Consider the following 13858-nt stretch of genomic DNA (forward strand, 5'->3'; position numbering starts at 1 on the left):
AGTTGTTAGAGCTTATATGGAAGAGGGACAAACTATATAATGTCTGGTAGGGAACACAACAAGTGGTAGTTAATAGCATTATTAATATAAACATGTAGGCATGTGGTGCACCTAGAAAGTAGAGACAGGGAGATGTTGAGTTCAAGGTCAGTCTAGGCTGAATTGTGAGTTTTTAAGTCCAGACTAGGCCACAGCATCAAGACGGTGTCTCAAAAACATAAATACATCCGTAACGTGCATATGGCAAGTAGGCATTCCACGTGCATGTTGAAAACAAGACTGGGGGAAGAGCTCTGTTTAGAGCAAGTAAACTTCCAGACAGGGAAAAATGGATGCATGGGCTGTGGACAGATAAAGATCAGACAAGCTCCTTGCCCCTGCCCTGGCAGTGACCCAATGGCAGGTTCGGACAGAGCAAGTACAGGCCAACAGACAAGAAGACTCTACATAAGCAACTTTCAGGCTATGACAGCCATCTGTCTCCCCTAGCCGGTCCTGGAAGCTGATTGGCTCCTGTAGCCAGCAGCCTTTCAGAGGTCCTTCTCTGCTCTGTCCCACATGGGTCCAACCCTGCTGGTACTTCCTGTCTATGGTGTGAGCAAATCTCTGCTCTTCCGAGCTGTGTCTGATTTCTTTGCGTTCTCTTCCCAAGACTAAGGCTCCAATTTCAGTTTCACATTCTTTTGCCTTGGATCTGCAAACATTTTCCCATCCTGTGGTAGAGGGAAGGAAGTGATGAAGTGGCAAGGGAGACCCAAATGGACTAAATGAAGCAGACAGAAGTCTCTGAATACTCTGGCTGGCTGTGTAACCTGGGGGTACCTTCCCACCCTCTTTGGGGCTCATTCAGTATCCTTCTGTTCCTGGAGCAAGGACACATGGGGTCTTAGGGTCCTTCCTTACCTGAGTCTCCGGGGAGCACAGGAGTCTCCAGTGCCCCTGTCCAATGCCAGACGGTATCTCCTGTGACTTCAAACAGGCAGGAAAACAAAAGGTGGAACAGTGTGGTAGTTCTGTCCATGAGGCCACCTTCTCTGCAGTGTCTCCTTTGATTCTCCCTAAGAGGAGTGTCTCTCCCTGCACTGTCAGCAGGAGAAGTCCTACACTGTCTCTCAGAGCCTCCTTGCCTTCCTGCTGTTCCAGATCTGTCCCCCCTTGTTCAACTGCTTCCTGATGGAAGGCTGAAGGATTTCAAGGAGTGAGAGTCCATCCACACAGGGTATACTGATGGATAGTGGGTGAACCTCAGAGCCCTGAGTTAGGAAATTGGACAATAACCAAGCCAAGAGAGACTTGGAATTCTAACCTGCCCCAAATGTTCTCCATATCCACAAAGCTCTGAGCTTAGGGTCTCCTCACTCCTCCTTGCCCCAGGACTGAAGCTGCTTTCTGCCTTCCTTCTGTGCTTTCTGTAAGAGGTGAAGCAGTGATAGAAAACAAACAAACAGAAGTCAAGAACACTCCCTCTCCCCCTCTCTCCCTCCCCATCCCACCCTCCCTCTCTTTGTATAGGACTTGAACTCAGAGTCTAGGCATTGTCCCTTAACTTTTCTTGCTAAATGCTGGTGTTCTAACACTTGAGCCACAGTTCCCTTCTACCTCTCCCTTTCTATTTCTCCCTTTCTGGCTGTTAATTAAAGATACGAGTTCTATGGACTTTCCTGCCCAGACTGGCTTTGAACAGTGATCCTCAGATCTCAGCCTCTGCAGTAGCTAAGATTACGGGACATGAGCCACCAATGCCCAGCTCAAGTCACAATTTCAGTGGCCTTCAGTTCTCCTCTGCTCCCAGCAGGCACCAGATCCACCCTAGAACCTTCTCCATCAGCCCACGTGCTTCTAGCCTGGAAGCATGAGAAGCTTACCCTTCCAACTGAGCACTTGTGCTAGTCTCCTGTCCCTTCACATGGACTGCCAGGCTCTGTGAGAACTCAGTGTCAACAAGGATAGGTAATAGACTGCCACATTCATCTGTAATACCTGAATTCCTCTTCTTTCTCCTTCAAATGGCAAATGTATGCTCGCACAGAGATGGCTGGAGTCTGCTTCTTTGGGAGTCTCTAGTTTGGGGTCCCCACACCTTGTGAGTTCCCGTAATACCCTCCCTTTGAGCCCAGCCTCACATTCATGTGATTTGTGGCAAGTCTTTCTTGGATACTCTTTGAATACCCTTTCCCTTCTTTCGCCCTTTATCTGACCTCAGGAATGGAGATGCGCTGATTTAGTTCATGGTCCCAGAAACCAGACAGGGTGCAAAACAAGGATATGAGTAGGAATCTTGTCCACAAGTGCTGAACTCTGTTTCTGCTGCAAAAGCCCCACAGCAAAGCTTTCCAGGATACACTCCATTACTTAAGAACCAGAAATTTCCCCAACTGCTTGGCGGCTCACACCTGTAATCCTAGCTATTCAGGAGGCTGATATCTGAAGGTCATGATTCAGAGCCAACCCAGGCAGGAAAGTCTTTGTGACTCTTATTTCTAATTAAAATCACCAGAAACCTGGAAGCATAGCGGTGGCTCAAAGAGGTAGAGTACTATCCTTGATCAAAAGAGCTCAGGGATAGCACCCAGGCCCTGAGTTCAAGCCCCACAACTGACCAAGAAAGAAGGGAAGGAAGGAAGGAAGGAAGGAAGGAAGGAAGGAAGGAAGGAAGGAAGGAAAGGAGAGAGGGAGGAAGTGAGGGAGGGAGGGAGGGAGGGAAGGAGGGAGGGAGGAAGGGAGGGAGGGTGAGAGGGATACCCTCTCCACCCTACCCCATCTTCTCAACAAAACTGGACACCTAAATTCTTACCAAAATTCAGCCTTGGCCAGGAACCCTGTGGAGGCCCAGACCTGTTTTCCTTCTATAACTGGCTTATTACAGTCTGTTGTAACTAGTATTTCTTTCCATTTCCTCTGTCCCTTTGAAGTTGCTCCAGTCTGTGTGACTAAGACTAAGTTGATCTAGAAGCTTCTTTGGGACTTTCCAGCACAACTTGTTTCTTTCTTCCCTGGTGCCTGTGCAGTGGTCACTGGGTGTAGAGATTGACAGCTTAAGTAGTGACAGAGAGAGCTCAACATCAGGTACTTAAACCACCACTAGGTAGAGTGGGGTGCACTGATTTCTTTGAGCCTCAGACTCCCTGTCTGTAAAGTGGGGTCAAAAATGCCTACTGGTTGACAAAGAACCAATGAGACCCCACATTCAAAGCACTTGGAGTGATCCACTGTCATGAAGCCGTAGCTGGCCTGTCCTGTGATGTTGAGCTCCTCAAATAGGGAATGCTTCCAGAGCTGAGAGCTTCTCCTATCCTGCATGATTCACCAGAACCTGTGGCCCAAAGTAGGGGCGGGGGAAAGAGGGCTGAAAAGCAGTGCCTGCTGCTGTGGGCCAGAATTTACAAAAACCAGAATTAGGTCTCAGTTCCCTCGGAAGCCTGTCTATGCAGAAAAACATGGAGTCTCTTTCTTCCTTTCCCATAGCAGACCCCACCTGAACTGCCTTCCTGAAGACCCTCACTCCCCACCAGCCCCCACCTTCAGCCTCCTCACCCAGCAGGATTTTGTTTTCATCCTGTGGGTGGCTGGGGATTTATGAGCATTTCCTGGCAGGACTTGAAGGACAGAGGAGGAGACTGGGATCTCCAAGGGTGGTCTTTGGGTGGAGTGAGCAGGAGTTCAGAGAGCACAAGGGAAGGGAGCTCTCTGGCTCACTGGGTGAGTCAGGCTTCCTGATGCTTGCCCAGGAAAAGTGCTGAGATGGGGCCAGCCCCTGCTGCATGCAGGAAGGGAACCTGGCCCACACCCTGTGTCCACCCCCATGGAATCCAAGTCTGTCATTCTTTGTGTGGTTGCTGGGAGTTTGGGGCTTGTGGAGGTGATGGAGGCCAGAAGGCTGCCTCCCCTTCAGTCTGATGTCCCTGTGCCTCCTCTGTCTCCTCCATTGCTCCATCATCACTGTTACCAGATCCTCAAGGGATGCCGCAAGTCCCTAGACCTGTCCCACCACCTATCTCACCCTAATCTCCAGCCCTGCATGGAACTTCTACTTGTACCTCTCAAATCTACCCTCCACTTCCCTGCCCATGGCTGATATCACCTACATTCCCTTCACCCTGATTTCAGCAGAAAGGTCCACAACAGTGGGTGGCTAAAGGGGATATTTCTTGTTTCCACCCATCACAGGTGCCCATCTCCACTCCTCCCTGCCCCCGCATCTCTTCCTCTCTCTCCTGGCCAGACATTGTTTCAGGCTTTGTAACTGGGCTCCTTTTACAGAGCCTGGGACTCTGTTGTATTCAGGCTTCTGCCTCTTTCCCTTCCCCTAAAGGTTTAGGGATGGTAAAGACTACTCCCATTGAATAATATTCCTATTATTTAATGCCTTTCAATGTTCTGCTCCTCAAACGCCACAGATTTGCTTCTGTCTCAGGGCCTTGGTGCATGCTGTCCCTTCTGCCTAGATGGTTTTTGGTTTTTTCTCAGACCTCCACATGGCTCTTTCCTCTCTCCTTAACATTGCTTCTCAAATGACACTGCTGGAGGTAGCCCTACCTAGACATGTAATCTAAAGTATCAACTCCCTGAATTTGACCAAAACACACTCTACACTTATACAGAAATACTGCAATGAAATTCCTTTGTACAATTGCAGAGAAAAAAATGTTAAAATACATACACACCTTATATTTTCCTTTGCCTTATTCTTCTTCAGCCGCTGTCACTATCTAACCAATCACACCGTTTGCTTATTGCTTTGCTAATAAGCAAACTTTCTCCTACTAGAATGAGAAGTCCCTTACTTAAGTCAGGGATCCATTCTTGTGTTTTATTGTTACACCTCTATGGCTTTCAAGAAATCTGGTAAGTACTCAATAAGTATTTACTCAGCAAATGTAAACATTAGTCATTTCCACTGGTGGGTCATTCAAGGCCAGGGAAGGAAAATGACTGACCCAGGGCTTCTCAGTGAAGCATTGGATCTCAGGACCCTGCTCCCAGCCCAGATCCAAATACCAGCTCCAGGAAACCTTCTGTTTATTTGGATGCCTGCTGCTCAGTAGCCTGGTATCCAGGGGCAGGATTCTGTGTTCTGTGCTGAAAGCCTGGGAGACCCAAAGCATGAAGCAGGAAGTCAGGAAGCAGTCAGCACTGCTTTGGTGCCGTCCATGGGACAGAAGAATAAATAAATAAATTGCAGAAAGAGCCTGGCAGGCTGTAACCTTTGTGTGAATGTCCCCCCAAGCCAGAGAAAGCTTTGCTGTGAAGGACTGCCATTCCCTGCCTGAGTGCTGACAAATGAGGCTGGCCTGGGGTGGCCAGGCTGCCCAGCTCTGTGCCCTGGGTCCTGGTGGGAGGCTGCACAGGATAAGGATCTTAATGGTGGGTAACTCATCCAGCTTTTCATGCATGTTTTTAGTCTTGCTCTTCTTTTGCCAGTCATGGGGTTTTGTGTCCATAACTAGTACTCTAGTACCTGAATCACAGCTCTACTTTTACCTTTTTTTTGGTAGTTTAGTGGAGATAAGAGTCCCATGGATGTTTCTACCCAGGCTGGCTTTGAACCCTCATTTTCAGATCTTAGCCTCCTGAGTAGCTAGGATTACAGGTATTAGCCACTGGCACCCATCTATGTTTATTCATTTTATGAGTCTATCTTCAGCATCCACTATGTATGTACCTGGCACTGTGTTCTCTCTGTGGAAAGAGATGATTTGCCTTGTGCTCAAAAGGCTCACTGTCTAGCAGGAAGGACAGGCAGAAATATGAAGGACAATGGCCTAGAAAGGGGCTTGAGAGCACTTTTGGATGGCTTAGGGAAGCCCAGCTGAAAGAAGGAGCCATCACCTATGGGTGACATAGCCTCCTACACACCTAAACTATGTAGTACAGGCTACTGCTCCCAGGTTACAAGCCTGAACATCACACTGCTGTGCTGAATACTGTAGGTGCTTGTAACAATGTATTTATGTATCTAAACATACCTACGCCATAGGAAAATGTTGGTTGCAGTTTATTAACCAAACATTGTTCTATAATGCATAGCTGTCAGTGAAAGCCATGTGTGCATGTGTACGTGTGTGTGTGTGTGTGTGTGTGTGTGTGTGTGTGTGTATAAATGTGTGTGTACAGAAACAGAGATGGAGAAGGAGATTTGTCTAAGGAACTAGTTTATCCATTGTGGAGGATGACAAGTACAAATTCTGCAGGGTAAGCGTCCAGGGGTGAGCTGACACTACCATTCAAGTTCAAACGTAATTTTCTGACAGAAGTTCCTCTTTAAGGGTTTAAGGGTGTCATCTTTTTTCTCTTAAAACCATCAACTGATTGGATGAGTCTCATCTACAACATGAGGGATATCTGTTTTCCCTAAAGTCTACTAAATTAAATGTTATTCTTGTGCAGAAAAAACTAATACCTTCATAGAAATGTCTATAAAAATGTTTAACAAGGGCCCAGAGTTTGGCCTAGTGGTAGAGTGCTTGCCTAGCATGCATGAAGACTCAGGTTCGATTCCTCGGCACCACATACATAGAAAAACGCTGGAAGTGGTGCTGTGGCTCAAGAGTAGAGCTCTAGCCTTGAGAAAGTCCAAGGACAGTGCTCAGGCCCTGAGTTTAAGCCCCACAACTGACAAAAAAAATGTTTAACAAACATCTATAACTTTGACCCAGTTAAGAAGACATGTACAATTAACCATCAGAAGTCTACTCTGTCAACTTGACACCCATCCGCAACACCATAAACCCCAATTAATCTCCAACTAAAGATACTAAGAGAGTTGTAGCTCTATCCCATATGATATAGTCATCTTACATACAACCAAACATGCATTAATCCTTTCCCAGAAGAGAGTGCTTAGTTTTCTCTTTAACATTGGCTTATAATACTTAATAAGATATACAGTCAATACAGCCATGTTACATGTGAAGAGAAGCAGATGGAGAATGAGAGCCAAGATGTTTGTGATAGATACACACATAAGCACATTCATAACATCATAAGAGGACTCCTCCTAGAAATCCTAAACTTTTTCTGTAACTGACAATGTACCATCATAGTTGGCATTTAACTACCTTCCTCTTCTTCTACCCATTCTGTACTCCCTTTACCTTCAGCAAGAAGCTTGGCTGATCATGGTTCAGAACCTGGCTGAGGACCCTAACCTCCATTCTGATGGGACCTGGGCTATACCCGGAGGAGAAAGTTGTAGTTTCCCATTGACTGTAATCATAGGGCATGGTAGTATTTAGTCACCTCAAAATATTTCCTTTTTCCCCCCCACATACTCTCCCTTAACCTCCATCCACTTTGGGAGAACAGTCTAGCCCCTCCATGAATTCAAGATCTATGTCTCCATCACACTGTCACTTTCTCTTGCCTGTGGAGCCAGAGGCATGGACAGGAAACAGCCTTTACTTCTGGTTCAGCAAGATCCTCACCATCTCCACCATGCTGTATACTGATATTTTACTATGTGGTTTGTTCCATTTACTGCCTCCCTGACGAGCAGGTATACTCTGCTGTCTGAGTGGTCCCTTACTAACTCCCTAGCACCTACACAGAAGGCATGCAGCAGCCATGGCCCAACGGCTTGGGACCTATACTGAGATTCCCAGGGGCTCCTGGTTTGGTTGGCAATCCTTATACTCCTACCCCAGACCACCAGCCTGAGAGCAGGCCTGTCCTGAAGATCTGTGGATACAGATCTCCTTCTTGACAAGAGAGGATCCTGTTGCTCTCCTCTCAGGTGATAATGCGGGCTCGGGTGGCTCTGGCATTCTAGCTCATCTAACACTGTTTACCTGACTACTTTAGAGCAATAAACCTGTCCTATCCATCCTGGTGCCTGCCTCCCTCCATCCTAGGCCTGTGTTTGAAAATATATTTGAATTCCAGGTCTACACACTGCAGATGCCACAGGCTACTTTGTGGCCAATAAGGCCCTGGTCAAAAAGCCTCCTGGGGATGCACAGGGGCTTTTGATGACCAGGCCTCCATACAACCATTTAGGGGGAAGGGGCCTCAACCCAGTATTTGTTATTCCAAGTCAAAGCCTTATCATAAACATTGTCCGGGAGCAGACCACTGAGGCTCTGCAAGAGGAAGGTTTGTTGTTCTAAGGCAGCTGGGAGCCGAGAGCATCAAGGCCTGTGAGTCTGCTCAGTGCCAGGCTGAGGAATTCAGGAAACCAAGAGGGAGTCTGCAGTCAAGAGAGCACTTAATTCCAAAGTCTGTGCCTAGATCACCATAGCCACGATTGACCTTGGCAAATCTGCCTCCAAAATGAGCTTGGACACAAAAAATCCAGTTAGTCCACCAAAGTCAGATACTGACTTGAAAAACAGCTGAAAGTCATTGCTTGTTGAATAGATGAATGGATGAATGAATGGATGAATGAATGAGCTAGCTTCCCTCTATTTTCTGGAGGCATCCAGAATGTTGAAAGGGGTGACACTGATCAAAATGCATTATATTTATAAACTACTTTGTTGAATGGCTACTTTTTGTGCAACTACTGAAATAACATATGCATACATATATACACACATATATGTATATAACATATATATGTGTGTATGTATATATATGTATTTAAAATAATGCCATGAGGCAAGCAACCAAAAAGTGCTCATGAAAGAGGACGCATTGATTCAACGTTCTGCTTGTGGCTTGGCAGATGGAATTTCAAATCCCAGCTCTGTCTCTTACAGTAGTGTGGCCTTGGGCTTGTCACTTCCTTTTGTTTGTTTGTTTGTTTGGTTGGTTGGGGGGTTATGTTGAGGGGTAGAACTCAGGGCCTAGGCACCATCCCTGAGCTTTGCTGAAAGCTAGTGCTCTATCACTTTGAGCCAAAGCTCCATTTCCAGTTTTCTGGTGATAAATTAGAGTCTCATAGATGTTCCCGCCTGGGCTGGCTCTGAACCATGATCTTCAGATCTCAGCCTCCTGAGTAGCTAGAATTACAGATGTGAACCATTAGCACCCAGCTTGGACTTTTAAACTATTCATAGGAACACTAACTCTTCCAGGTGTCTCCCAAACAGAGGAGGGAGACCACTACAGACAGTGGTCAACTACGAGAACAGGTTCCTGGCTTTCCCCAGTGCCCATTCCTCCACCACTTTGTCATCTTGGCAAGATATTAGGTGTTTCCTCACTACATGTTTATTGTTCCATTCCGGTTTTGCTTTTTAGATACAGGGTGTCACTGTCACCAGGTTTGGTCTGGAACTCCCTATGCAGCCCAGACTGACCTTGAATTATCAATCTTCCTGTCTCAGCCTCCTGAGTTCTGGGATTACAAGGTTGGGCACCACACCCAACTCAGCAGGTTTTGTTTGTTTGTGTTCAGTCTTTCTTCAAGTTTATGCAAAGATTAAATAGATGAATTTAGAAAGTTTCTGACCCATACTACAGATGTTCAATAAGCCTAGAGACCCTTCTAATGAGTGGATGAAAACTTCTTTATAAAGAACAAAGGATGGGTACAGGGCCGAAGACATGAGGGAAAGAGCACAGAGCTCCACATCAACATCTTTTCTCTTGTAGTATTTCCTGCATATCTGCTATTGGGGATATTTGGGTTCAGATGTAAACAACAAAGCAGGGAGCAGGGTCTGTCCAGTGGAATATATGCCACTGTGGGGGGGGGGGGTTAGGCGTGTCTGTGCTGAAATAAAACAGGACTTCTCAGATGACCTAGCCCTCATGTCCTGCACTCCAATAACAAATACTCCCGGCTATTTTACATGTCTCCAGAGAGAAAATAGGTGTGATGGTGAGTGTGGACAACTGAGGATCCTGCCTCAGCCCTGTGGTCCAGCGCTGGGAGCAGGACCCTCAGGGAGGAGCCTGCTTTGTCCAGCTCACACAGTTCACTGTGAGGTCTCTGGCTAACCCTATCATTCCTTCCCTCCCAGGGACCCTGTCACCTCTCCTCTGGTATATGATGAAGGTATTGATGAAATCTGTCAACCTCAAACTGGCTCCAGGTTACCCATGGAGGTCCCTGCCCCAGGGGGCCCTGGGAAGGATGTCAACTTCAGCTTTGCCTCCTTTCCATCAACCAGCAAGCTTTCTCCATTTTTATCTGCATCCCATTTAGAGTCCTAAGTACAGTTCTTGTGGACAACAACCATAACCAATATAAAGGATTCCATGACTAAAAAAGGTTTTGAAAACCTCTGGACCAGATGACCTCTAGGGACTTTTCCAGCCAGCTCAGAGTTGAGAACACTTGAGTCTAACTATTTCCCTCTGCATTTTATTTAACAAATACATATTCACACACTTACTGCATGCCAGGACTATTCTTAACACCCTACAGATTGTAGTATACTTAATCCAGTGGAACACCTCCCAGCTGTGTGCAGGCTGCATGATTGCAGAAATGACTCTGTGAGTCAATTAGAGTCCAGGGGAGCCATTTCTCCTCAATCAGGTCTTCTGGCATCCAGGGCAGTGACCTCACCGCAGGTCAGATGATGCTTTGGCCAGGTTAACTTGAGAAACCATGGGGGCAGGTGTGTGTAGTGGTCGGGTATGGTCACAGGAAATCAGTGTGTCCCAGGCCCTCAGAGGAAGGGAATAAACAGTCAGCTCAATATGGATACTTTTATCCAAGGCATGTGCTGTGTGAAAGGAAGTGTGTGTTGCCTTAGCAATGTCCACAGCAACAAGACCACGGCCTCCTGTAATCCATCCCCATCCTCCATGCTGCCATTGACACCCTGTACCAGATGGCTGCAGATCTGATTTCAGCAGTAGCAGCCAGAGCCAACGGGGCCTGGAGAAGGCCTGGACTGGGGGTGGAGGGGAGGGAGCTGGGGGTATTCAGATCTCACCTCCAGCTAGTTCATTAGAGGGAACAGTCCAAACTGCCATGTCCCATACAATTCAGCTCTCCTCCCCAGCCATCAAGAAACATGATATGGGAGAACAAAGGTCAACGCCATCTCCCCAGGGCAAGCGTGGCCCTGTTGCCTGGGCCAGCACTTTGGCCAGGTCATGTGGTTTTCGTTCAGATTCTACATCTTCATGGGTACTTGCTGCCAAGTGGTGGTGGCATGCTCCAAGCTACAGCTCACATGCCAAAGTTTTAGGGGCTGGCCTTAAGGGATGATCAAGTATCCTTGAATTTATGACTGCAGCAGATGTCTAGATACCTCTCTTTACCAGGCAGAGTGCCGAATGCTAGGTTCAAGAGTAAAATGCACTTGGTCTTGAAGGAACAGCAAGCTTACTGAGGGACCAGCAAGGACACATGACTGTGGTATCATCTAGGAGGACAGATTCATTTCTCCACCAGCTGAAGAGTTTAGAGGCAGAAGAGTAATGTACTAAAGCAGCAAGTTTATTAGAGACAAAAGTAGAGTACAGACTCTCAGTAAAGAGGGGCCCCTGAGCTGGGAAACTGTTGTATCCCCTCAGGGAAAAAGCCTTTCTGCTTTATTAATTCCTCTCCCTGAGTCACAACTGACCACCGAGGGCCCACACATCAGCTTGGGTCTTTCATTGGTCCCTGCCACTGGGCGCGGGCACTGAAGTCCTATTGGTCATGCCCGATCATGCACAAGTATGAAAGTGGATTTGGTTAGTCATGCCCAATTGTGCATGAGGCATTACCTCACTGCTGATGTAAGATTTTGAGCCCAGGGAATTATGGGAAGAGGTGCCATCTGAAGCAGAGTCCGAGACATGATGGGAGCAAGTACCATGGTACAGCACGTGTCGTCTGCTGTATGTTATAGCCACCGTTTTCTATCCCTAGCTATCTAACAGTTCATCATTCTTTCCCTCAGTTATAGCTATCTTCCCATTCTGGTGGAAAGCAATGAAGTCTAGCAATCATCTGTCATTGCAATATGCTGTGTAATAACAAGAGCATTCGCACTAACGTCTCCAGGTCACTGGTAGGTAAGCTCTGCTGAACTTACCTCACATATCTTGTCTAGAGAGCCCTGGCTGGACCACTCTTCCATGTAGGTCTCTTCTTCCCCACTAGGCCTGGTGTACTGTCCAGGCAATGACAGATGCACAAGGTGGCAGCCACAGCATTCAAGTGCTCTCCAAGCTTTCCTTTAAGATAGTTTCTGACATTGCATTGACTGATGCAAGTCCGAAAAGGAGGGAGCTACAAAGTCCTGTGGCAAAGGGGTTTGCAGCTGCTATTCCATTAGGCTGCCACCCAAGAGGAAAAATCTAATTCAGCTTCCAGGGTGGCCAGAAAAGTGTCATGGAGGAAGATGTCTTGGCACATTTTGGATAGCCATAACTAGGAACCATCAGAGTTTTGCTTCCAAAAGATGACTGTAACAGAAGAATATGGGACAGGGGGCCAGCAGGAGGGGGGAGGAGGAGAGGGAGGAGTAGGACTATGGGGAGTTAGGAGAGGCTGGTGCTGCGGACCCAGAGGAGAATGTCTGGACTTGAGTGGGTGTAAGCTAAGAGCCTACAGCTGGTCATCTAAGTAGAAGGAGCAGAGCTCGCCTGAAGGCTATGGTGGAGTAGGAAGTAGCATGGATAAGAGGCCAGAAATCACCTCCTGACATTTCACACAGGGATTGCAACAAGCTTTTCTTCCCCCCTCCCTCTCTCCAACTGTGTTAAATAACTCCATAAATTATCAGGCCCCTCCCTTCCACTGGCCATAGGGTCTGAGATTCTAAGTCCTGTGAAATTGGTTCCAACTCCAGCCATATTGATCCTTGGGTCTCAGTTTCCCCATCTAAAATGAGATCTCTGAACTAGACAATCACCTAGGACCATGAGAATCATGATCCTTAACTGACACAGGCAGAAAGTGCTAAGGGAGTCTGTTGATAAAGGACTTATTTCTGCATAGCAGAAGGCCTGGATAGGCACAGCTGTGTCCCCAGAGCCTGTCATTATTGGTCCAGAGGAGCTTAAGGACATGCCCACTAAATGCAAGCATGGTTAAGGCTCTGAAGACCATGTTCTACCAGCCTTTTCTGAGTAAGGAAGGCTTCTCAGGAAGATGTACTTCACATCAGACCTTGTCATTGAACTGAGCTTGTTAGTTGTTTTTGTTCACTTGATTGTTCTGCTTTGTTTGGATATGCTCTTAATTATAAAAATAAGCCTGTTCATTCTAGAAGACTTCTAAGCATAGGAACACAAAGGAATCAGGAAGAGAAGAGCCCATCATTCCAAGCCAGACATTTTGCTTCATCATTAGACATGATGTTAAGACTCAGAGCAGAAGAAGGACCAGCATTGGAAAAGGCCTGGAAATTAGCACAGGCTGGCCATGCTCCGAGCCTATTGTTTGGACATAGGGAGGAAAGAAACATATCCTAGGCAAGCTGGTACCAAGCTACCCCCATCCTCGACCCGCCCCCACCCACTGTTTCAAGCTGTCCTTAAGCTCAGAGCAAAGAAGTCAGGATCTGGAGGCCAGGCAGTCTCTGAGCACAGCCCTGATGTTCCCCTCTTTCCTTGACCAGGTATTGTTTGCCCTGAACCAGACCCTGCTGCAGCATGAGAGTGTGCGGGCTGGGAGCCTGCAGGCACCCTATACTACAGAGGACCTCATCAAGCACTACAACTGCGGGGACCTCAATGCTGTCATCTTCAATCATGATACGTCCCAGGTGAGTTCTCCTTCCTCACCCCCTCAGACAGCATCACAGACCTAGAGCACAACCCTGCCTGGCATGTACTAGATACCTATTGTGAGCTGGGTATCTCTTCTCTGCCAGAAAAAGGGGGGGGGGCTATTTTCACAGATCTTTTTATCAATGGGGAAACTGAGGCTCAGAGAAGAGACATCTTCAAAGCCTTATTAGTTGTAGAATTATCAAGCTGTTGAAATCTGCATGGCTCTATGGCCTAGGATGCAGGAAGCTTAGCC

At 47.2% G+C, this 13858-nt stretch overlaps 1 protein-coding gene across 1 annotated transcript in view; it reads left to right on the forward strand.

The window, feature by feature from the left end:
• The window catches only part of Trabd2b (TraB domain containing 2B), a 200207-nt gene that overhangs the window by 153767 nt on the left and 32582 nt on the right, over positions 1–13858 (forward strand). The window contains exon 3 of the mRNA XM_090334889.1: positions 13452–13598. Within this exon, the coding sequence (XP_090191015.1) occupies positions 13452–13598 (147 nt within the window). The remainder of the gene's footprint in view (positions 1–13451; positions 13599–13858) is intronic.

Source organism: Megascapheus bottae, chromosome 6 (genome assembly GCF_031878675.1).
Source record: "Megascapheus bottae isolate mThoBot1 chromosome 6, mThoBot2.hap1, whole genome shotgun sequence".
Classification (NCBI taxonomy): Eukaryota; Metazoa; Chordata; class Mammalia; order Rodentia; family Geomyidae; genus Megascapheus; species Megascapheus bottae.